Below are 26622 nucleotides of genomic sequence, written 5' to 3' on the forward strand. Positions count from 1 at the left end.
GCTTGAGCCCAGTGGCCATAATACCGAATGTTTGAACATGTTGGCCGGCTGGCCAAAGTTCTCGGGGTCTAGATAACGGCAAGTAAATTCGGATAATGATTTAACAGAGGCAAGGTCCAGTATTTGGATAATGAACAGGTGCGGATACTGCACTTTGGCTAAATGAGGAATTACTGTATAGAGTCATCTGTGCTCTCTCCTCAAATATTGCTCATCCTTGCAAAGTGGATGTGGAAAGGACCTCAATATACAGTAATCCCTCCACTATCCGATGTAACAGAGCCAAAGGCATGTCCGAAAAGTGCGTCCATCCAGACAGTGGGCCCCTGCCTCCTGGACTGGTACTTATGGACCCTAACCCAGCCTAACTTTGAAAGCCACCTACATAACTCCCTACCGGACATGCATAGCACCTATTTAAGACCCTATTCACACCAATATTGGACATAAAGCATGAAATAAATGAAAAGGAACTGGATAATGAGGAATTAGAAGTGAATATGGAAAATACAGTATTTAGCAGTGTACGGCGTACTTACAGCACGTCTGTGGCGGCCTCCTCTAAGGCTCTGGCAGTGTTGAAAATGCTCTTGAAGCACGTACAGTAATCCAGTGTTGTGGTACATTTAATTCTTTGCACTGTGAATTATAATTATTTAACACTGCACATTCTGTTCTTAATTGCACCATGCCAGTTTCAACTGCCACTTTGCACTCCACACGTAATCCTTTGCACTCTAAATTCTATTTTCTTAACACTGCACAACACTGTAAATTCCCATGTGGTCTAGTGGCAAGGTATTGCAGTTTATTCACAAAAACGAGCACATGCGGCATCCATTGCGATGAACATCTACTCACAATGGCGGTTAGGCGGTAACTGGTGAGGAGGGAGGAAGGAAGGAAGGGTTGAAGGGGCCATGTGTAAACACAGCTGTTCAGCGCTGTGTGCCAATTTCAAATTGTGGGTGGGAAAAAATTTGGATTTGGGGGGATATTTTCTTTTTTTGGCCATTTTTGGGTTCCAAAGGTCCAGGCCCACAATGTCCGGTAATTGGGGAGTCCGGATAGTGGGCGTCTGGATAGTACAGGGATTACTGTCCAAATGGTCTAAAAACTGGCAAATGGAATTTAACACTGAAAAATGTAAAGTACTGTACAGTCAGCTCTAACTTAATGTCAATCTGAGTGTGCGAACCTCTCATAACACAAAAGGCAATTTTGAGGCCAGGAAATCTTCAAAACGTGAAAATTATAGATATAATGTGGGTTAAAGCATCTGCCCATTTTTTTGAAAACTGTACTACGCTGCGACGATAGGGATATTGCAGCCCGAGGGCACAAATTACGGTTTAACCCCTACACTGCAGGGTTGTTTTTGCGCTCCTTGCGCGTCCCGCGAGGATATTCGCGCTCCGACTGACTTTTTAAAAATATTTGCCAAAAATCAGTTATTAGTCCTAGAATATTAAAATTAAATATACATATGGCACATACCTTCAGCTTTCCCCTGGGATGTTTGTTGAGCCTTTGTCATCTACCGTAGGACTTGTGGAGACTTCTGAAGTAGGGTAACAAAGTCTCCACTTTACACTTCCCGATACCCCGTAATATGGTTACCACTGCCTGATATTATAACTACAAACACTATTCTATAAATTTCAAGTAGTTTGGAATCCATATTAAAAAAAAAAAAAAAAAAAAAAAAAAAAAAAAAAAAACTGTGAAAGCAATGTAAATTACGAGCGCATACGAGCTTTCCTCCTGTGCTGGTTCCCCAATGGTATTCTGAGGCGGAGCTGTCATTTATTATTTATAAACACACTCATACTTTATATTCCTAGTACTTTATTACACTTATTTATATATACTGTATAATATTTATCTATAAGTTTCTGTCAGTACTAGTAGTTTATTTTCACTTCAGGCATTCACTTCTCGTCCTGTATACTAGCGTAGAGAGCGAATGTCACTTTCACTTTCATTACTCCCAGTATTCATACATGCTAGAGTGAAACTTTCACTTTCATTACTCCTAGTATATATACTCGTATTTTCATATTACTACTTATTTACATTTCTATTTACATTCTCTATTTTATTTACATTATTTACATTTCTATTTTATTTACACTATGTTATGCACTGTCACTTGCAGTAACTTATAAAACTATTTTCTACTGTCCAGTTATATTTACATTCATTGCTTTCACTTGCTGTTTACACATTATTTACATTTCCACTTCCACTGTTTTAGAGTCACCAGAAAGATCGTAGTCACTGTCCATCATTATCATTGATAAATTAGACAGTTCACATTCCACAGCAGTCACTTAGCCCTTTACCCCTTTCCACACGAGGTTTAATAGGGGTAGAGGTCACATGGCCCTTTGCATGGGGCTAAAAAGCGGCAGAACTGGACAGGCGCGAATCCAACATGGTTTCAACTTGAAAGACGACAGTAAACTGGATGTTGTGGCTTAGGGGCAGTGAAGGGCTGCCAATGTCAGCGTGGTGACAGCTGCTAATATATACGCTATGAAATGACTGGCAGGAAATCTAGACAATACATAATAAATTAGGTAGTTCCAGGTGAATGTAAATATCACTTAGGCTTCTCCCTTCTTTTCTTATATATATTTTTTTTTATTAGAACAGGTCATATGGGATATTTCATGGGGAAATAAACAGGGAAAATTAACTAACAAATGCAAGTGAGGTGTTGCCAGGTGATAATTAGCTCATTCCAGATGTATGGCAGTATCAATTACCTTTTCTCTTTCTTTTATATATTATTTTGTATAAGAATAGGACAAAGGGCACATTTCAATGGATAAAATGAGTGGAAAAATCCGTCCAGCATTTGTGTAGTGCATCGCAGCTGGTCAGGCGGGAGGAGAGGGTAATGGAGGGGAGGTAAGGAGGGGGAGAGTCAAGGACAGGAGAAAAATGGCTAAATTGTCAACAGTGGATGCGAGTACAGGTGACATTAGCAGAAATGAGTATAGCTGGACACTGGTAGTACTGATAGATGAAACAAGCCACCACTTGAAAGCCCAGAAGAATTCAAAATAACACAGAATCACAAAAGTGACCCCCTGTGGTATGATCCCTTGATCCTGAGCGTCACAAAAGTGGTGCCCCGTGGTTAAGGGGTTAAACAGTCATTATGTGAAAGAATTGGTCCTAACGCGGTGGGAACAGATGTAACATGGGCTGCAACAGTCATAGCATGGGTTGCATCAGTAAATGACGTATGGCTGTCACGTCCCTGCACAGAGTGTTGTCACTGTCAACTGAGCATTCCTGCCCCACCTATGCCTACCCTCTTCCCATGCTCTGGCTTCACACATACTGTGGACTATCTTTGCTCTATTTTTTTTGGCCACCTGACCCAGCCTGACCATGCCGCCGCATCGTGATCCAGCGAGACGTCGAAAGAGTCTGACTCAGGAGCAGAAGCTTGATGTCATCAAGAGGAAGGAGAGAGGAGAACATAAGTGTGCCATCACTAAGGTGTATCAAGTCAACGAGTCAACTATTCGTACAATCCTTGGAAAGAAGGACACCATTATGAATCTGTGTGGGCCTACAGGGGCTCTCCAATGAGCCAGCGGATTCAAGTGTCTGACCCAGTGCTTGTTATGATGGAGAGGTTCCTGGTCATGTACTTGAACCGAAAGGTGAGGGAAGGAGCTCCAATTGACTCCATCAACATAAGGAGGTCGGCATGCCAACTGTATGCTGTAGCTTGCCATAAGCTGTCCCAACCCCCAGGCAGATTTAAGGCGTCGAGTGGTTGGTTTGCCAAGTTTCGAAAAAGGAAGGATTTGAAAACAGTACAAGTGACAGGAGAATGAGCATCAGCAGATGCCAGAGCAGTAGAAACGTTTGTGCATGTCCTAAACAGAATCATCAGCAATGGGGGTTACACTGCTGAGCAAATTTAAAGCATAGATGAGATGAATCTCAAATACATGAGGATGTCAAGGACTACGTATATCTCGAAAGAACATAGGCAAGGCAGGGGTAGAAAAGTTGATAAGGTAGGCATCACTCTACTTTTGGCTTGTAATGTTGCAGGATATATGATCTGGCCATCAACTTTAAGTAAAGTTAGAAAACCAGGTGTTTAAGCAGTTAAAACCATGAGTGAGTCTGGGGTTTATTGGGAGAAATCATAGGTAGGGTGGATGACTAGGGATATACTGAACAGGTCGTACAAGAAATATTTTATTCCTGATGCAAGGAGGTGTGAGGAGGATTGGCATACCACTGAAAATCCTGTTGGTGCTTGACAATGCACCAGGACACTCAGCCTACTTGGAAGGTTTGCCTGAAAGTGTTCAGATAGTGTTTTTGCCAGCTAACACGACTTCCCTCCTGCAACCCCTAGACCAGGAAGTGATAGCTTCTTTGAAGTACCATCATGAGGTGATCATGTCTGAATATCTGAGAGAGGCCACAGACAATTGTGAGGAGGAACATCTCCTCCAGGAGGAAGCATTTGATGGTGATGAGGATTTGGAGGCATCTGATGAGGAGGTTTTGGATGACCCAGCAGATCCCCAGCTGGATCCCTGCTGTTTGCCTCAGCCTGAACCAGCTGAACCATTGTCCTCTCCTCATGTGCCTCAGCCGGACCCTTCTCAGAGTCGCCTTTTGACTGTGGCTGCTTTTTGGAAAAAGTACAGTATGAGGAATGTTGTCATGAACATTCTTAAGGAGTGGGACTGGGTGTTTGTGGCAATGATAAATCAAGCCTAGCGCAAACTGGCACCTAAGTTGTGTGCTGCTAGAGGAGGTGAGTGCAGTCACTACAGGCTGTGCAGTAGGAAGCAGTTCGGGCGTGCAGAGCCGTGCCAGGCTGTGAGGTGGTGCAAGAGGAGGATTTGGTTGAGGTTGTGGTTCAAATACCTGGGTACAGTGATAGAAAAGAGAGGAAAATGTACAAAAGAAGTGGAAAGTAGAGTGACAGAAGGAAGAAAAGTAGCTGCTGCAATGAAAGCCTTGATGAGATACAGAGGCTTCAGTGTTGCAGCTGCACGAGGCTTACATGAAGGAGTGTTAGTGCCAGCTTTAACATATGTATGTGAGACTATGGTGTGGCACGAAAATGAAAAGCCAAGAGTAAGAGCAGTGGAGATGGGACTGCTGAGGAATGTATGTTGGGTACGGAGAGTGGATAGGATATGAAATAATGTGCTTCGTGAAAGATGCGGAGTAAAGAAGTCAGTGGACACCAAAATCGAAGAGAATGTACTGAGATGGTGTGGTCAAGTGGAGAGAATGGATGACAACAGAGTGATAAGAAGTTATATCTGAGCGAATTTGAAGGAGGGAGGAGGTGAAGTAGGCCTAGAGGAAATTGGAGGGATTTGGTGAATGAGTGTGTGAGGATGAGAGGTATGGAAGTCAGTGAGGCTGGGGGACTGACAAGAGATCGAACTGGCTGGATGAATGTTGTGAGAAGAAGTGCACAATCAGGGATTTGGCACCCCTTTTGAATGTGACACCATCTGGATTTACTCTGTCGGATACGTTTATGTGAAGCTACAGAATGTGGTGAATGTTTTGGTGTATCAGATAAAGTCAGGGTTCTGTTGGCTTGAATTTTGAGGGAATGGAAGCATGCCAATTGGACTGAGCAAACTTGGGCTATCTGGACATTCCTATTCCTCACCCTGCCCTTGGGTGGGTAAAGAGGTCTGGATGATGATGATGGTAATGATTATTATTATGTTTACAGGCAAGATAAAAATATACTGGAGAGATGTCCAAAACATTTTTCAGCCCAAGGCCTAAGCCAGACCCCAGACATAAACAAAAGTGTCTGTCTATCCAAGAAAAACCGAAAATCCTTGAAAAGCTGGACAAAGGGGCAACATCAGCCAAAATTTTGACTGAATGTGAGATTTTGAAAGAGTATTTCTGTTATAAGGAATGCTGTAGACAGTCTTTTAACTAATCTAGCCAAGTTTGGTGTTAGTAGTGAACAGTAAGCAGTGAAGAGGTTTAATTGTGTAAATTATGAAAATTTAAATGTAGTTGTTTTTAAATGTTCCCTACAGCATTCAGCAGAGGCCAGATTTTTTTTTTTTTTTTTTTTTTATACGAATGAACAGAGAAAGGAAACACTAATTAAATAAAAGAAAAATCCATACACCAGATTACGTGTGTCCTCCATCCATGAAAAATTTGTAACAGTTGGACTTGAACTGCTGTAGATTGAAATTTGGGGAGAAACTAACCTAGGGAAGCGAGTTCAAAAGAGAAGCAATTCAGGGAATAAATGAATTCTTATAGACAGTGGTTTTACAATATGGCAGTTTGACAGTCTGTGACAGTCCAGTCATGAGGACTACCAGATTCTTGTGTAGCATGGGGGAGGCCAGAGACAGATGGCACAATGGATGCACCTTCTTCTGAGCATTTGCTATAAAAGTTTTGTAAAATAACACAAGGGAGGCAACATTATGCCTTACTTGTAGGGGAGGTAGTTCACTTGAACTTGCTGGGGTTTTAATAATTATTATAGCTTTGTTCTGAATTTTTGTTAGTTGTTTTAGTGTAACACACGAAGAGAGGGTAACTGCAGAAGGCCTTTTTCTTTGCTATCCTTAACTCATTCTAGTAGGTCAGTTACTGTACTCTTCTAGGAGCTGCCTAGCATGGGCCAACAGGCCTACAACAGTTATCCTCTCTTCTTATGTTACACTAAAACAACTAAAAAAAATTTCAGAACAAAGCTATAAGAATTATTAAAAACCCAGCAAGTTCAATTGAACTACCTCCCCTACAAGTAAGGCAAAATGTTGCCTCCCTTGTGTTATTTTACAGAACTTTTATAGCAAATCCTCAGAAGAAGTTGCATCCATTGTGCCATCTCTCTCTCTGCCCTCCCCCATGCTACACAGGAATCTGGTAGTCCTCATGACTGGACAGTCACAGACTGTCAAACTGCCATATTGTAGAACCACTGCCTATAAGAATTCATTTATTCCCTGAATTGCTTCTCTTAGGAACTCGCTTCCCTAGGTTAGTTTCTCCCCAAACTTCATCCTACAGCAGTTCAAGTCAAACTGTTACAAATTTTTCATGAATGGAGGACACAAGTAATCTGGTGTATGGATTTTTCTTTTATTTAATTAGTTTTTCCTTTCTCTGTTCATCTGTAAAAAAAAAGAAAAAAAAAATCCGGCCTCTGCTGAATACTGTAGGGAACATTTAAAAACAACTACATTTAAATTTTCATAATTTACATAAACCTCTTCACTGTTTATTGTTCACTGCTAACACCAAACCTGGCTAGATTAGTTAAAAGACTGTCTACAGCATTCCATATAACAGACATAATCTTACAAAATCTCACATTCAGTCAAAATTTTGGCTGAAGTTGCCCCTTTGTCCAGCTTTTCAAGGATTTTCAGTCTTTCTTGGATAGACAGACACTTCTGTTTATGTCTGGGGTCTGGCTTAGGCCTTGGGCTGAAAAATGTTTTGGACATCTTTCCTGTATATTTTTATCTTGCCTGTAAACATAATAATAATCATTACCATCATCATCATCCAGACTTCTTTACCCACCAAAGGGCAGGGTGAGGAATAGCAACGTCCAGATAGCCCAAGTTTGATCAGTCCAATTGGCCACGCTTCCATTCACTCATCATTCAAGCCCAAAGAACCCTGGCGATACACGAAAACATTCACCACATTCTGTAGCTTCACATAAACGTATCCGACAGAGTAAATCCAGATGGTGTCACATTCAAAAGGAGTACCAAATCCCTGATCGTGCACTTCTCACAACATTCATCCAGTTCGATCTCTTGTCAGTCCCCCAGCCTTACCGACTTCCATACCTCTCTTTCTCACACAGTCATCCACCATATCCCTCCACTTTCCTCTAGGCCTACCTCACCTCCTCCCTCCTTCAAATTCGCTCAGATATACATTTTTACAACTCTGTTGTCATCCATTCTCTCCACTTGACCACACCATCTCAGTACACTCTCTTCGATTCTGGTGTCCACTGACTTCTTCACTCCGCATCTTTCACGAAGCACATTATTTCATATCCTATCCACTCTGTACCCAACATACAATCCTCAGCTGTCTCATCTCCACTGCTCTTACTCTTGGCTTTTCATTTTCATGCCACACCATAGTCTCACATCCATATGTTAAAGCTGGCACTAACACTCCTTCATGTAAGCCTCCTGCAGCTGCAACACTAAAGTCTCTGTTTCTTATCAATGCCTTCATTGCACCAGCTACTTACTCTGCTTTGTGTCACTCTACTTTCCACTTCTTTTGTATATTTTCCTCTCTTTTCTATCACTGTGCCCATGTATTTGAATTCTCTCACCAATTCCAGTCTCTCTCCATTCACTGAAACATCACACTGCGAGTCACCTTCGTTTCATTTCGCTCTTGTAGGCTCCAACATGCTTGCATGTGTCGGCCTTGGTCACCTAATGGTGGCTCTCCATGCTGCTCGATCTATGGCAGACTCCCTGTTCAGTCCCATAACCCTGAGGTCACACTTAATGACCCTGTCCCACGTCTTTCTTGGCCTACCCCTCGCAACCCCACCCCTAACATTAACACTTCTCATCTTCTGCACCCAATTATCATCCCCCATCCTCTCCACATACCCAAACCACCTCAATCTACCTTTCCTCATCACAACACCAATGCATTCTACTCCCATCCTACCTCTCAACTCTTCCATTGCAAATCCAGCCCCCTCCCCCCAGGACTTGCATATAGGGATGCACCGCACATCCACCTAATCATTGTCATTTCTGTATGTCTGAGCCTGCAAATATCCTCCTCCTGTACTGCCCAGGTCTCACTACCATACAGCATCACACTCCTAACACATGCTGCATACAAATACCCCTTAGCATGTACGAAAAGTCCTCTCAATGTCAGGAGGGGCAACAGCTCCCTGAACTTCTTCCAACCACTTCTCACACTAGCCACAGAGCTAGCTCCAGCCCCACCTCCAGCACATAACATGTCTCCCAAATAACAAAATTCTTCCACACACTCAAAAGACTCACCAGCAAGTTCAATCCTTTCATGCCTGACAATCTCCATCTGCTCTCCCCGACTTGCCACACACATATAATCAGCGTTATCTCACAGTCTACCTCTAATACCACATCTCTTGTGCACCCATTTATCACAAACAATGCACAAGATGGAATCACTTCCCATGCCCTTGTTGCAAGTTGCACACAGCCACTCTCCCTCTTCTTGACTGTACTGTCACCAACCCTAGATAGCATCACTTTTGTTTAATCTGCATTTACCCTTACGCCCTTGTGCCCCATACCATCTCTCCACTTCCTAAATCTTCTCTTTCAATAATCATCACTATACTCTTTTCTACATTTACTCTCGAGGCACGATGCTCACAGACAATGGCAAAACTCTGCACTTGTCTACAAAGTTCTTGTCCAGTAGTTGCAAGTAGTACTAAATCATCAGCATACAACAAATTTGAGATATTCCATCCATCATCATTCATTACCAATGCCATCCCTCTCTCCATTACTCATGTTTTCATTTCTCTCATCATCCCATCCATATCTATATATCTATCTATCTATATACTGAACAACACTGAGGACATCACACAATAATAATAATAATATTAATATTAATAATAATAACAACAGTGGTAGGTGGGGGCACCAATCACCCACTCACTCAATGTAGTGCTGCCTTATGGTCTCTACATTGAGTGACAAGCCAAATGGTTTCCTGTACAACAGGAAACCGGTTACTACATTGGGTGGTAGCCACAAAACCAAATTATGGCGCCTGGTGGTTTGGCAGGTAATTGTGGCGCTCCAATTGGACTAAGCTTGTGCATATTTATATCCATGGGATGGTTGGGGTTTATTGCTCTCACAATCCCACTCAGGGAGGAGTGATGCTGGTCACTTTAATCGTAAATCTCAGGTCCAACTAGGTGGGCTCCTACGCTCCTCATGGGCAACATGGGTTTTGGTGATGGATGGATGGATGGATAATAATAATAATAATAATAATAATATACTGATAATAATGATTAGCAGAAAATCAATGGATAATAATAATAATAATAATTAGTAGATAATCAATAACTGTAAACACATACTGTACCTGCATTCAGGAGCATGGATGTTTGAGTCATGCACTGGTTATTTCATACAACTCATACTCATCTGAGATAAATCAAATTTGTCCCCCCTTGGAGTTTTTGTCAAGGTAATACAGGATCCAAGTCAGAGGGGTGCTAATGTATACTGTACTGTACTGTGTTTTACTGCCCAGTACTTACAACGAAGTTAATTTATACACATAATGGTAAGCAAATGGATGTTTGTTGCTGATGCATCTAGGTCAGACGAAGATGTACTCCTTGGGTCAAACAAAGGCCAGCTGACATCTTGAAAATTCTGCTGGAGTGGCAGTTCTATGTGTAAACAGTGTAGTCATGACACTGGACAACATATGCAAAGGAAACTCTCTAACTCATACAATCTTTCAGGGCAAAGGTAGAGAGTTTCCTTTGCGTGTGTTGCCCAATGTCATGACTACACTGTTTACACACACAACTGCCACTCCAGCAGAATTTACAAGAAGTCATCTGGTCTCTGTTTGACTCAGGGAGTACACCTTTGTTCGACACATATGCATCAGCAACAAACATCTGTTTGGTTACATATATCCTCACCAGAAGACCAGATGAGACATTCACAGAATTGTCTGATGGTCAGATACTGTGCTACAGAGGCAAATAAGAAAAGAAGGAACATGATGGAGGATTTCTAGTTAACTAATACTTAGGTGGTAACATTGAAGAATTCTTTAGTATAAATGAGAGAGTGGCAGGCCTAATAATTTAAACTGACAAAGAGATACAAGATGATGTTAACCCAAGTCTATGCACCTTAGCTAATGACAATGAGAAATTAGAAAAATTCTATGAAGATGCAGAGGATGCATAAATGAGCACAAAATGCAGTATACATTTGTGATGGGAGATTTTAACGGAAAGGTTGGCTTGAAGAGTTGGTGAGACTGCAGTAGGGCATTTTGGTATGGGTATTCGGAATGCAAGAGGTGACATGCTGGTGGAATTTGCTGAAGGGAATACAATGTCCTCGCACAGCGAACGTATTCATAGTAAACGATTCGTCTAGTAAACGAGCAGGGGGTGATCAGGTTCACAAAACCATAATGAACGAGTTGATCTCTGAATGAATGAAATCTGGGAAAAGAGTAGGCCATAACAACCGTCTCCCATATTGAACGACCCCCCCCTCCCCGGTAGACATTGCACAAGGGGCCAGATCTGAGAACCGTGTTGAGCAGAATTCGATGGAGGACAAAGATTTGCCTATGTCGAAGATCCGTAAAATTCTAGCGGCAGTGGATGTTCTGCAAGAAGAGACCAAAGTAAATGAAACCAACTACCTAAGGACACAGGAAGTGCTCCATGGAGTACAAACCACTTTTCGTTATTAAAATGTATGGCACGATATGGAAGCCAACATACGAAAACAAACACTCATCACATGCTACTACTGAACTCAAGAACCACAGGAGCCAGTTACCTCTACACTGTCTGCTACACTTCTTGGTGAAGACAATGATGATGTGATGTCAGTGGTGACATCTCTGGACTTTGAAGGTTTTATGGGAGAGGTGAATGAGATAGAGGCACAGGGGGAAGTGGTTCAGTCAAGTGATAAGGGTGGGACTGGTGACGGGAACGACCTGTATGCAAGCCAATCAGGCATGCCATCTGCTCCACTTAAGGTAAATAACCACGTGTTTTATATTTTACATATCTGTACTACATGCCTTTGAAATGTGCCCTTTAGTACATCTTTGTGACTCAAAAAGTGAACTTTGAGTAAGCGGTGCTGCTCATATGCTATTTTTCCTATAAGATATGTTGTTCACAGTGAACAAATTCCCAGTGAACAAGCTTGTCTGTCGCCCATAAACTTGTTCACTGTGCGAGGGCACTGTAATTTGAGAGTGATGAACATATATTTTCGAAAGAAACAAAGCAGGAACTGTGACTGGAATGGACCAAATGGTGAAGCAAAAATGAACTAAATTTCATCTTCACTGACAAATCACATGCCAGTACAGTTAAAAATGTAACTGTACTGAACCAAGTACATGTAGGAAGTGCTCACAGAATGGTAAGAATCCAAGAAGTTCAGTACCAGATCTGAGGAGAAATGGATAGACTAACCCAATGGAAGCAGCAAAATCCTATAGCATCTGTGGGAGATGGCATCAGAATTTAGCTTGCCAATTCAGAATAAACACTCAAAGTTGAAGGATGAAATCAATACTGACAGAGAAAAAATGAACCAAAACTTCAGGAGAATAGTAAACAAAGTGGCTCTAGAAAATGGAGGCAGGAAACCACAAGACAACTGCAAGCTCTCAGAGAGTACAAAGGAACCTCTAATGATGAGAAGGAACAAGATTGTAAGGACAAAAGAGATCACACTGAGGCAGGTGAACTAAAGAAAACTATAATGAAAAAAAAAAAAAACAATAATAGGGGAGGGGGGATAAACAAAGAAACCAAACATTCTCTCTTAGCGACTCACAGAGAAATACTGAACAACAGAAATGAAGTGATCAAAACAGCAGAAGAATTTTATACCAAACTCTGCAGTGGCAGTATTGCAGTCAAAGAGTCAGTTCAGGCTACAGAAACATTAGACACAGTCATCCCTAGTGTTTCAATCAATGAAGTAAAGAACACTTTGAGAGCAAGGAAAAGGGGTAAAGCACCAGGATGCAATGGTATCACTGCTGATCTTTATAAAGATGCAAGTGACTTTGCAGTAAATGAACTAGCAATGCTATATATGAAATGCTTAGAAGGCAGAGATGTACCCAGATCTTGGAAAAATGAGCTTATTATTATTTATTTAAAAAAAAAAAGAAAAAAAAAAAAAAAAAGAAGACACCAAAGGCCTAAAGAACTACCATCCAATTAGAACTCTACCTGTCATGTACAAGCTTTTCACAAAAGTCCTAACAAAGCAAACCTACCACAGATGCAAACCAGCCAAGGGGACAGGCTGGGGTTCAAAGTACTGTAGTTAGTCTACAACAAACCATATTCAGGTTACATGTACTTGGTTATCACAAGCATACTTCCTCTAATTGACACATAAGTAGAGAAAATACACCTGTGTTAACCAGTGCGTTACTGCATTCATTTGACAAGGGATGATAGGGTGTATACTTTTCTATAATATCTAGATGAGGTTTATATCTCAGCAGTTTCTGGCAAGTGTATTTGCTATTGTAGTAAACATCATGCATCCTTGAAACTTTTAAGGTCAGTGCAAATTGCTCAGCATGAGTGTTACATACAGTGCTATGAATACTGAGATCCAACTGTGCTATACTGCTCATTGCCTTCAGTCAGAAGTATTGTATTTACCATACATACAAGTACAACATCACTGCACCAAAATTGTAGCTGCTCCATTATCTAACTGTCCTTGTTGACAATGATTTGAATAAAGTTGCCTTATTAACTATTATTATAGCACAATCATGCCATAGCTATTATCATCTGTTATCTCACCTTGGTGTTGATACCCTGGCCCATCTCTACACCACCATGAGAGATGGCCACTGTGCCATCATGCTCGTAGATGCTGACTTGAAGACCATACCGGAACATGGCAGGGTACTCGAACCGATACAACATTGGTATCACGGACAGTCCTCGCTTCTTCCAACGGTTATCCTGCATAAAATAATTTTTTTTTTTTTTTTTTACTGCAGATGCAATGATATACAGGTATATGAGAGAGGGGGTGTGAGTTGGAGGAAGGGCAACCTCATGGCAGAGAACAGGATGACAAGAATGTGATATGTTTGTGGCCACTCATGGGATTAAGATGTTTGGTTATAGACAGACAGAAAGAAATATAAGGTTTTTTCAGAAGTCAAGAAACGAGTTTCCTGTGTTACAAAGTTGGGATGGTGGGTATGTACATATGGCAAAACTGCTTCTATCCACCACACATGCATAATAGTCAATAGAACAATTTCAAAGCTGCCATAAGTCTTGGAGTGTGGTGCATGATTATAATATCAGAAACTACCCCTAATGTTTTCATGGAGCCAGAGCAAAGTTTCACTCTGGCCCAAACCAGGCCAATGCTGCAGATCAACACACAGCAACTTGCCATTTTGAGTTTCTAGAGCTCCCCAACAATATGAATATGTACCACAGAAAGGAAGAGTGAGTCAGAATGCAATCTTTGATATTACAGCACCTGCAAAAAATATTGCCATGGCAGGAGGGGTCCTCCGTTGTCAGGCCGTTCAAATTTTTAACCTGAACTGTGGAATCAAAAGCAATATAGCATAATGAGACATTTTCTCTGCTCTTTACCTTACCTGTATTTGTTCAACAGTTATAAAGTGTGGGTCAAATTCTTTATTCTGTTTGCTCATCAACTTAAGGTTTTGTGTGCCATTTCCTAGCCCTGCTATGAGACCTTACTGTGCTATGAGTTCATCTACCACTGTTTTCTCATAGTAAGAGTGGTAGGTGAACTGTATCCTAAAGAAAGATTACCAGAATGTTGCTGAAGAAAATTCTCTCTCTCTCTCCTTTGATCCAATATTGGAGACAGGTTATGCAGTCTATTCCCTGAGGTCATGAGTCTTCCTGTTCTCCAACAATGGTGCTAAATATCTCCACATTATTACCAATCACGGAAATTTACGCACTTCTATGACAATCCCCAGTTAATATTATGACATTCTCCTTATACTGTAGATCACTGTGCCTGTTTGATACTGATGGTGGTGGTGGCACTACTGAATATCACAGGATCCCACCATGATTAAACAGAATTTATATATATACATATATATATATATATATATATATATATATATATATATATATATATACAGTAGAACCTCTCTCATTCGGACTATATGGGGGGAAGGGTTGTCCGAATTAGCAGATTGTCCGGACCATCAGGGTAATCTCCAGTTCATACCAAATTCTATCAACATATGGTATGTTTGTTAATTATTAACATATATGGCATATGTCAACCCTACGTAACTGCAAAAGATGAAAGGATACCGGTACTAAAATAACAAAACTAATCATGTACAATAGTTTTGTATTGCATAATTTACAGGTAAGGCCATGACAAGAAACTAGCCTACATTTTAAATTGTAGTCAGTGACTAAGGCCCGTGTAGGCAAAAAAATAAATTAATTAATTAACTGTAATATTTGGAATAAAAATAAAACTTATGTAGGCAAAAAATACATTGTCATCTTTGGCATATTGATAACACCCATATGGGCAAGAAGCTAATGTTTGATGTACAAGTAAAGCACATTCAAGTACAAAAAATAACCTACAGTAATATCTAAACACTGCAGAATATTCTGACCCATTTTTTTGTAAGAACTCCTCCTTTTAACATCTTTATTCCTTACAGAAGCTACACTTGCATTAAGGGGCATGGTAAGGAGGATTAACTTTTGAAATACAGCGTAAAAATATAAATGGCTGGTGAACTAGTTGATGGAACGAATGCTAGCGTGTGTTTAAATAGGCGCCCATGTTGCGACCTAGCGTGATCCGAGACTAAACGAATGACGATCGCTTTCCGCGCCGATACTGAAAATGACTTTAGAAATACTTTCAACATATTTTTGGAGCTTATTATTTTTAAATTTTGTCCGGATTAACAGAAATCCAGATTAAAGGGGTCCGGACTAAAGAGGTTCTACTGTATATATATATATATATATATATATATATATATACAGTACATCCCCCTAGTACGCGACTATATGGGCGGCAGAGGATGTCGCGTACTAGGAATTTGCATACTGTGAATGCATAAACTTATGGGAAAAATTAAATATGGGAGGCACCCCCCTTCATGGGCAACCCTTGAGACTCCTTTCAGACCTAAGTATTGTACTATGCATGGAAACTATCTAAGACATATTACCTAAAATAAAGTAAACCTACAAGATCATTGCTTTACAAGGTAAATCATTGGTGGTATGTGCTGGCAACCATCATCCACTCACTTGATGTAGTGCTGCCTACTTCTTCCTTAGCCTCTATCATTCTTTTTCTGTGCCTGTCCTCCTCTCTTCCTACCCATCTGTCTTGTCACTTCTTATTGCTTTTCTTTCCTTTACAGGTGGCTTTACATTGAGTGACAAGCCACATGGTTTCCTGTAAGCCAAGAAACCATTTACAACGCTGGGTGGTAACCATATAACCAACCCATTCGTGCTCCCTACGTGTCAACAAATGGGTTGGTGGAGGGTTAGTTCCCCTCCCCATAAAACAAATAACTCGAAGTCAAATGGCCACCCCTTACTGGATTATGGCGTCTGGGAATAGATAGATAGATAGATAGACAGACCTTTACCTGTTATCGCTTCTTGGGGGGGCAATGTTGCGTACTCGGGGTGACCCCAGATGTGGGCCGCTCTTCATTGCCCGTCTCACTTACAAGGAGTTTAATTCGCGTACTAATAAAAAAAAAAAAAAGGTCCTCACGTACAGGGGGGATGGCGTACTCGGAACTCGCGTACTGTTGGGATGTACTGTATATATATATACAGTACTGTATGTATATATATACATATATAGTCTGTATGGATGTCAGACTATGGTGTCGCACGAAAATGAAAAGTCAAAAGTAAGAGCAGTGGAGAGGACTGCTAAGGAACGTATATGGAGTTCAGAGGGTGGAGAGGATCTGAAATATTGTGATTCGTGAAAGATGTGGAGTGGGGAAGTCTGTAGAAACAAGAATTGAAGAGAGTGTACTGAGATGGTATGACCATGTGAAGAGAATGGATAACAACAGACTGGTGAAAAAGGTATATCTGAGCGAATCTGAAGGAGGGAGGAGGCAAGGTAGGCCAAGGAGAAGGTGGAGGGACATAGTGGATGAGTGTGTGAGGAAGAGAGGTTTGGAAGTCGGTGAGGCTAGGTAACTGACAAGAGATCGAACTGGCTGGATGAATGTTGTAAGAAGTGCATCATCAGGGATTTGGCACCCCTTTTAACGTGGCAGCATCCGGATTGACTCTACCAGATACATTTATGTGAAGCTACACAACGTGGTGAAAGTTTTTGGCGTATCTGATACAGCCAGAATTCCAGGGGATTGCATGATGAGTGAATGGATGCATGGCCCACTGGACTGGGGAAATTTGGGCTGTCTGGACATTGCTACTCCTTACCCTGCCCTAGGGTGGGAAAGGAGGTCCGGATGATGATGATGATGATAATTGATGATTATATATATATCATCATCATCATTCGGACCTCCCTTCCCACCAAGGGCAGGTGAGGAGTAGCAATGTCCAGACAGCCCAAAATTGCCCAATCCAATGGGCCACGCTTCCATTCACTCATCATTCAAGCCCCCAGAATCCTGGCTCTATCGGATATGCCAAAAACATTCACTACATGCTGTAGCTTCACATAATCATATATATATATATATATATATATATATATATATGGCCACGAGTGTGAGTCTGTACCAAGCGCCACCCAAGCTGATCATGCGTTTTCATGTTATATCACTATTTTGACCCTTCTTTTATATCCCAGGCATGTCGCTTGGTACAATTTTGCACTAGACATAAGGTTGAAAGTCCTCCAAAATACAACACTGAAATTGATTTGTGAGGTGAGGGTGGGTGACAGACCACCAGCACGGGCGAGTTTGTACCAAGCGACACAGATGCAGTGAGTCACCGTCAATCCACTTGGTATACATTATTAGCTATTGTTAGCATCTAACAATCATTATGAATATAATTTTACTTTATGTACCAGATTATTAAATCTTGCCAATGCTCTCACATATTAAATAATGTCACTATTGTTTCTCATTAACCCATAAACTCTTGTGGCTATGTGCTATTTTCAGCGTTTCCAGCGCATGCTGTTGGTGGTACTGCGAAGGCCCAGTTTGGCCTCGCGCGTCATTCTCCGCAGACAAAAGCTACTCCAAGTGACTTTTCCCTGCTTTTTTTCTGTGCACTATATTATGCTGTAATTTGATGTCTTTATGTCCATTAACAACTATGTACTGAATGATTTTGTGACCATGAGCTTTGAGTGAAAATTCTGTCACACTTGTAAAACACGTGTTTTCTTCTGCACTAATTGGTTAATCCGAAATCTGTTTATATATGCATAATCTGCATCCTTTCCTCTTTACTATGGTCTTTTAATGGAGTCTCTAGTATTATTAATAACAGAGTTATAATTCGTTGAAGTTGTATATTAAAACTCGCCAATTTTCAGCATTTCGAAAAAATATATAATTTTGTATCTTTGTGTATATTATTTTCAATGACTAACAACATTGGCATATTCGGCATACTTTACCCTTCATTTTGGTATTTGAATGAAGTCTCTAGCTTTAAAAGCAATGGAGTTATGATCGTTTCAATATTCGCAAACTTTAAACACGATTTCTGGCTTTTTAATAAAAATGTCGCTTGGTATAAACTCGCATGCATGGCCTCATATACATATATATATATATATATATATATATATATATATATATATATATATATCCTATATATATATATGTATATCCATCCATCCATCATCCAATCCTACGTTGCCTCATGAGGAGAGTAGGAGCCCAGGGCTAGGCAGTTGGTCCTGACATTTAAGATGAGAGTGATCAACCTCACTCATCCCTGAGTGGCATTACACAAGCAATCAACCCCATCCACCACTTGGATATAAACCTGCTTTGGTTCAATCCGATTGGAGCGCAATAATTACCCACTAAACCACCAGGTGCCAAAATTTGGTTGTATGGCTAACACCCAGCGTAGTAAATGGTTTCCTGGTGTACAGGAAACCATTTGGCTTGTCACTCAGTGTAGAGTCACCCACAGGCAGAAGGAAGAGAAAAGAATGAAGGAAAGAAAGATGGAAGAGGGAGTGTAAAGTCACCTGTAGACAGAAGGACAAGGAAAGAAAGATGGAAGAGGGAGTGTAAAGTCACCTGTAGACAGAAGGACAAGGAAAGACTGAAGGAATATATATATATATATATATATATATATACTGTATATATACAGTACATCCCCACAGTATGCGAATTCCGAGTAAGCGATCCCCCTTGTATGCTAGGACCTATTTTTTTTTTTAATTTTAGTGTATTTTTTATTAGTTGGTGAATTGAACTCCTTGTAAGCGAGACGGGCAGCGAAGAGTGGCCCAAATCCGGCGTTACCCCGAGTATGCGACACTGACCCCCCAAGAAGCGATAACAGGTAAAGGTCTATCCATCTATCTATCTATTGCCAAACACCATAATCCCGTAAGGGGTGGCCATTTGACTTTGAGTTATTGGTTTTATGGGGAGGGGCACTAACCCTCCACCAACCCACTTGCTGACATGTAGGGAGCACATATGGGTTGGTTACATGGTTACCACCCAGCGTTGTAAATGGTTTCTCGGCTGACAGGAAACCATTTGGCTTGTCACTCAATGCAAAGCCGAAGAGCAATAAGAAGTGACAGGAAAGATGGGAGATATAGGAAGAGAGGAGGGCAGGCTCAGAAAAAGAATGATAAAGGCTAAGGAAGAAGTAGGCAGCACTACATCAAGTGAATGGATGATGGTCGCCACCACCTACCACCAATGATTTACCCAGTAAAACCATGATCTTGTAGGTTTACCTTATCTTAGGTAATATGTCTTAGACAGTTTCCCTGTATAGTACAATACTTGGGTTTGAAAGGCGTCTCAAGGGTTACCCATGAAGGGGGGTGCCGCCCATATGTAATTTTCCCATAAGTTTATGTATTCACAGTACGCGAATTCCTAGAACACAACGTCCTCTGCCGCCCATATAGGCACGTACTAGGGGGATGTACTGTACATGTATATATATATATATATATATATATATATATACATATACAGTGCTCCCTTAACATCCACGGGGGTTAGGTAACAGAGACACCTGCGAATGTAAAAAATCTGTGGATAACTGCTGTCCCCCCTTAAAAACGCCCCTGGACCCCCCTTAACCCTTTGGCTGTAGTGGCTGTGATGACAACGTACTGACTGTGATCACTGCGGAGAAATAGGAAAAAAATTGTGTGTTTTCATCTCGTGTTTTAACCTTCTTTTCTTTAATCTTGAGAGCTACAATTTTTGTCAGAGAAACGTCAATCTTTCTATTATTGTTTGCAACAAACTGTATGTCTGTAGGCACTCCAAGCACAGAGAACGATTTGAGAGAATACAAGGTGTGTTTTGACTGTCTGATGCAAGATATAGCCCAGGGAGGTGGAAACATCCACCAAACCACAATATTTTTTAGGGTTACAGCCACGTTACCTCATCACAATAAATGCAATAATAATAAAACACTTCTAGCCAGTCTCCCATAATTTTGTTACGATATTCCTTCGTTTACGTTAGACTTCAGCAAAACAGTAGAAACAGTAACGATGTGAGGAAAATCATTACAAACTTCATCAAACTTCATGAATGACTTTTATTACCACTTACTTTTATAAAGCTTACTGATATAATGTCATGAGTCATCTCATAGCATTGCTGCACAGTTTGCAACTGCAAAAATGTTTGTTAGCTAATGTGTTTAGCATCATGACTTCTCTGATTATGGCAAAAATATCACTAAATCACTTTTATTTGATCACAGTAATTCAATATATAAAATAACACTTTCAGCCACTCTGGTATGATTTCAGTGCGATTTGAGTGTGTACTGCTACATATTACTTACGAAAGAAGGGGAGGGAGGGCACCAAACCGGTTTAGACCAGCTCATCGAGGGGTACGAGGAAGAGGGCGGGGGGGCAGCAAAACTGGTTCAGACCAGCTCATTGAGGGTACATGGAAGAAAAGAAATACTCCCAGCCAGTCCTACCTTTTCCCCTGATGAATTAATGGCATAAATAAATGAAGTGGCCAAAAGGAAGAGTGTTATATTTGCTTCACTGGATAATGCCCTCACTAAAACAGCCATGAACTGTGCCTGAGATAATGTTACATTTGCAGTGAACAGTATCAGCAGAGTTCAGTGGGATAAAATAGTAAATCCAACCCCGGTACTATATCCACCTGTGGATATTTAAAACCGTTCATGTTATATCCACCCGTGGATATTCAAAACCGGGTAAGTTAAAAACGAAGATGTTAAGGGATGACTGTATATATATATATATATATATATATATATATATAGAGGGATGAGTAGGCTAGCCACTCTCATTTAAAATGTCAGGACCACCTTGTTTACCCTTGACTCCTACACTCCTCATGGGGCAACACTGGATTAGATGAAGAATGAATGATTGAATATATATATATATATATATATATATATATATATATATATATATATATATATATATATATATATATATATAATATATATATATATATATATATATATATATATATATATATATATATGTATATATGGCTACTGCAAATTGACTTAGGACCTCCCCCCACAAGGTATTAAAAAACACAGAAATAAGAGTATATCACAATGTTTGTTCATGAAATGCCATTCATTAATATGAAATTGCATTTCCCTTGAGAGAAGAGTTCTGGACAAATGTGGAAGTGCATGGACAAGTTTGGAAGGAAAGAGAGAGTATTTTTGATCGGTGATATGAATGGTAAAGTAGGGAATGTGAAGGTGGATGTAATAGTTGGTGAGTGGGGTGTGCCTGTTGATACAGATGAGAATGGCAGTGCATTAGTGGACATTTGTGCCGGGAGGGGGTTGGTGATAGCCAATTCCCTCTTCAGGCAAAAAATGAGCCACAGGTATACATGGCGAGTGATGAGAAGGGTGGGTGGTGAACTGAATGAAAAGAAGGCAATGATTGATTATGTGTGTGTGGATGAAAGGATGCGAAGATGTGTAATGGATGCAAGAGCTTATACAGGTTGGGGGAGTGGACTTTCTGACCACTACTTGGTGGTGGCCAGAATAAAGATCCAAATAAGATGGAGAAATAGAAGAAGGGAAAGACAGGAAGAAGGAGTATTTGCAAGGAGAGTGAAAAGGTTACAAGAGGATGAGAAAAAGGCAGAATATAAGAGAGAAGTGGAGGAATGATTGGGCAAATATGAATTGGAGCAGATGGGGGATGTGCAAGGTGTGTGCAGGATATTCACAGAACAAATATGTGCAGCATGTGATGTGGTGTGTGGGATGAAGAGAAGACGAAGGGGGGTGCAAGGAACAGCGTGGTGGAATGAAGAGGTGAGACAGGCTGTGGCAAAAAAGAAGAAAGCATACAATAAATCAATGAGAAATAAGGGCATGGAAGAAGTTGAGAGGCAGAAAAGAGAGTTATATGTAGAAAAAAAGAGAGAGGTGAAAGATTAGCAAGAGAGAGTAAGAAGAGAGTGGATGAGGAATTTGGATGGAATTTGAGTGTAAAGTGGAGGGACTGTAAGAAAATGTTCTGGAATGAGGTGAAGGGAGTAAGACAAGGTGGAAGTGAAGTTAGCAGAGGAGTGAAAGATAAAAATGGTGGATTACTTGTGTAGAAGGGAGAAAATGTGAGCAGATGAAGAGAATGCTTTAAGGAATTGTTGAACATGCAGGATGGAAGTAATGCGAGTATAAGTGGCTGGGGAATGGCTGGGAGAAGAAGGGAGGTGAGAAGACAGGAAGAAATCAGTAGGATAGAAGTTGTGGAAGCATTGAAGAAAGTTAAATTGGGGAAAGCCCGAGGAATTGATGGAGTGTGTGGTGAAATGCTGAAGCATGGGGGAGAAATAGTAGTAGAATGGATGTGGAAGATGTGCAGATTGGCCTGGGAGGAAGGTAGAGTCCCGGAGGATTGGAAGTCAGGTATAATTATTCCCTTGTACAAAGGAAAAGGGGAAAAAGAAGTGTGTGGTAATCATAGGGGCATTTGTCTTCTTAGTATAATAAGTGTATGGTAGGATACTTATTGACAGAGTTAGAGAAAGAACAGAGGAATTAGTTGGAGAAGAACAGGGAGGCTTTAAGAAGGGAAGAGGCTGTATAGATCAGATATTCATTATTAGATCTTTAGTGGAAAAGTTTCTACAGAAGGGAAAGAAGTAGCATGCAGCTTTCATGGATTTGGAGAAAGTATATGACAGAGTGGATTGACAAGCATTGTGGAAAGCATTAAGAATATATGTAGTAGATGGGAAGCTGTTGAATGCTGTGAAGACTATGTATGATGGTGCTAAGGCTGCAGTGTGTGTGGATGGTGAACTGAGTTAATTTTTCTCTTTGAAGGTTGGGCTGAAACAGGGATGTGTCATGTCTCCATGGTTGTTCAATCTGTATATGGATGGGGTACTAAAAGAGGTACAAGGTAGGGTAGTGGATGTTGGAGTGGCCCTAATGAGAAAGAGTAGTTGTTTGGAAACTCCCTGTACTGTTGTTTGCAGATGATACTCTGTTGTTGAGTGAAGACGAAAGGGAGTTGCAAGGCTTGGTTGATGAGTTTGGGAGAGTGTGTAAGAAACAGAATCTAAAGGTGAATGTAGGGAAGAGTAAAGTGATGGTCTTTGAGAAAGGTGTAGTCAGTGAATGTACAGCGAGGTTGGATGGTGAGGAATTGGAAAATGTGAGTATGTTTAAGTACTTGGGTAGTGTGATGAGTAAGGATGAAGGTTTGAAGGGTGAAGTGCTTGAAAGGGTACAGCAGGAAAGAAAGGTTGCTGGTTCCTTGAAGGCAGTGATAAGAAACAGGTAAGTGAGCATGGAAGTGAAAAAGTTACTACATAACAGTATTGTGACACCAACTCTAACGTATGGAAGTGAAGGTTGGACGTTGTTGGAAGGACACAAGGCAAGAGTGAGAGCAGTGGAAATGAGTTATTTAAAAGGAGCCTGTGGAGTCACATGGAGAGATAGGCTGAAAAATGAGGATATAAAGGGGCGTTGTGGTGTGGATGTGGATGTGATAGGAAGCGTTAGGAGGAATACACTGAGGTAGTTTGGCCATGTGGAGAGGACGGAGGGTGAAAGACTGACGAAGAGAGTGTATGTGAGTGAGGTGGAGGGGGGGAGAGGGAGGGGGAGGCCGAGGATGAGATGGAGGGATGGAGTGGAGAGGTATATGAGAGAGGAGGTGTGTGAGTTGGGAGCAGGGCAGTGAAATGGTGGGGGACAGGGTGATGTGGAGGCGATTTGTTTGTGGCCACCCCGAACAGGATTGAGGCGCCTGGCAATAGATAGATAGATAGATAGATAGATATTTCCCTTGTTTTTCAGGACCAGTTGGATGTGTTTTGGCATGGAATCACTTAGATCTCTAAAGTAATCTAAGGACATTTCTTTGTACCAAACATATGTCAGTTCAGTCTTAAGGTTGTCTAGACTGAGTGTCTTCTTCTCTGCCATGATTTTCTTCATCTTTGCCCAACAGTTTTCTATCGGATTTAGATCCGGACTGCTGCCAGGTCAGTCGAGGACCTCAATCCGATTATCCTGAAGCCATTTTGTCACCTTTCTTAACTTGTGACACGGAGCTGAATCGTCCATGAAAAATTCGCACCCATGAATAGCAAAAAAGTTTAACTAATGATCTTTCAGTACTTGAATGTACCAGCCACCATTCATCATCAAGTTCTTAGGAAGAAAGCAGAGGCCTCCCCTTCCCATTTCACCTGAGAAACACCCCCATACCATTACTGATTGTGGGTGCTTAACAGTCAGCACCATGCAAGCAGGGTCATATCGACTAAGAGAGGCAGGGTGACCAACCCTGGCAGAATGCACCTGGAACACTTTAAATGTGCTTTCATCAGAAAACATAACTTTTCTCCACTCACATCCGATGTCAAGTGAGCATACTTCTTGGCAAATTGAATGCACTGCTTCTTCAAGCAGTCAGTGAGATGCGGTTTCTTGGCTGTGGTGCAGCTTGGCAAACCCAGCTCCTTCTGCATGCGGTGTTGGATAGTTTGAATTGAGACGTCTTGTAACAGCTAGGGATGCATTCTCTTCAATTCTGCTGCTGTCAGTCAAAAATTCTTGATTACTTCCCTCTTCAGAAGCGTATCTGTACCTCTGGAAGTCGATCTCTTCTTTCCACTGCCATGCTTGTGCTCTGGTGCGACATCAGGTGGCAGGCTGCGTGCTGCAACAAGAATCTTCATGATGGTTGACTTTGTGCGTCCAGTACATTCACAAATTGTGTTGATAGGGACATCATCCTGCCTCCAAGCAATGATACGGACCCTCTCATCCCTTGAGCAGTACTTTCCAGGCATGACAACTCAACTTTAGGAAAATAACAGGGCAAACAGTAATGCATGTGAAAAATAAGCGAGATGCAAGCTCAGAGCGACGGGAACACATACTCCCACATTTGCTTCTGGGCAAGCACTGACATGCTGAGTGTTTCACCACCTCTCGCCAACATCAGAGGAGTTGCCAGTTACTTCTTGCCCAAAAAATTCACTTAGTAGAGGTGGAAACACAAGGCAATGACAAACAATTCTCTCATAGCAATTCTGTGTGCAGGTCCTAAGTCAATTTGCAGTGTGTGTGGGTGTGTGTGTGTGTGTGTGTGTGTGTGTGTGTGTGTGTGTGTATATATATATATATATATATATATACAGGTAACTCGCACGGAACACGATCTCACGGAACGCGCTCGCAATTATACACGGTAAGGGCTGGGATACATATAAGACAACGTAAGATTAAAAAACTATTATGAAAACTACAAATTAACTCAGGAGAGGCCTTTGAAAGATCAAATCCTCGAACGTCACCGCAGCGCGCGGTTTGTTTTGATTACGTGACGATCTAGGCGGGAAATTATTCAGTGAGTGAGACATGCCCGAGTACAGTAGCACAGTATTTGTAAGTTAAATATTTACAGTACTGTACTGTTCTGGTAAGTTTATGTGCAACTTAAAGTACTATTAAATAACGTTAAAGCAAGAAATAAAGTCTTATAACCAGTTTACCTGATAGGCGTCAGAATATTGCATTTTTTATTTGTTCGTTTTTTCCACAGTGCTGTTCAGTATTTGTAAGTTAAATATTTACTGTTCTCGTATGTACTGTACTTGTAAGCACTTAAATAAAGTTAAATCATTAAATAAAGCCTTGTAACCAGATAACCCGAATTATATGATTACCCATGATCGGCGTCGGAATATTGCCTTTTTTGTTTGTTCGTTAAACTCTTACTGTACTGCTTTTCTACAGTACTGTATTTGTAAGTTAAATATTTACTGTTCTGGTATGTACTTGTAAGCAATTAAAGCATTAAATAAAGCCTTGTAACCAGTTAACCTGATTTATATGATTACCCATGATCGGCGTCGGAATATTGCCTTTTTTTTGTTTGTTCGTTAAAGACTTATAATAAGAGAAAAATACATTTTTGTCTTGGTATCTTTACCTATTTGCTCAGGTTTGCTGTAATGGTTTGCAACTTGTAGAAAACTGTGAAAACTTTCGGGAAGTGAACGAAAATCTGGGACATGACCTTGACTTCACTGTCTCATGTATCATCTGTC

At 40.9% G+C, this 26622-nt stretch overlaps 1 protein-coding gene across 1 annotated transcript in view; it reads right to left on the reverse strand.

Moving 5' to 3' along the window:
* Positions 1 to 26622, reverse strand: part of LOC145392518 (uncharacterized) — a 303717-nt gene that overhangs the window by 30244 nt on the left and 246851 nt on the right. Inside the window, exon 19 of the mRNA XM_080266913.1 lies at positions 13631 to 13795. Coding sequence (XP_080123039.1) covers positions 13631 to 13795 — 165 coding nt within the window. The remainder of the gene's footprint in view (positions 1 to 13630; positions 13796 to 26622) is intronic.

This window comes from Coenobita brevimanus, chromosome 22, assembly GCF_032717465.1.
Source record: "Coenobita brevimanus isolate Jiangsu-jjx chromosome 22, ASM3271746v2, whole genome shotgun sequence".
In the NCBI taxonomy this organism is placed as follows: domain Eukaryota; kingdom Metazoa; phylum Arthropoda; class Malacostraca; order Decapoda; family Coenobitidae; genus Coenobita; species Coenobita brevimanus.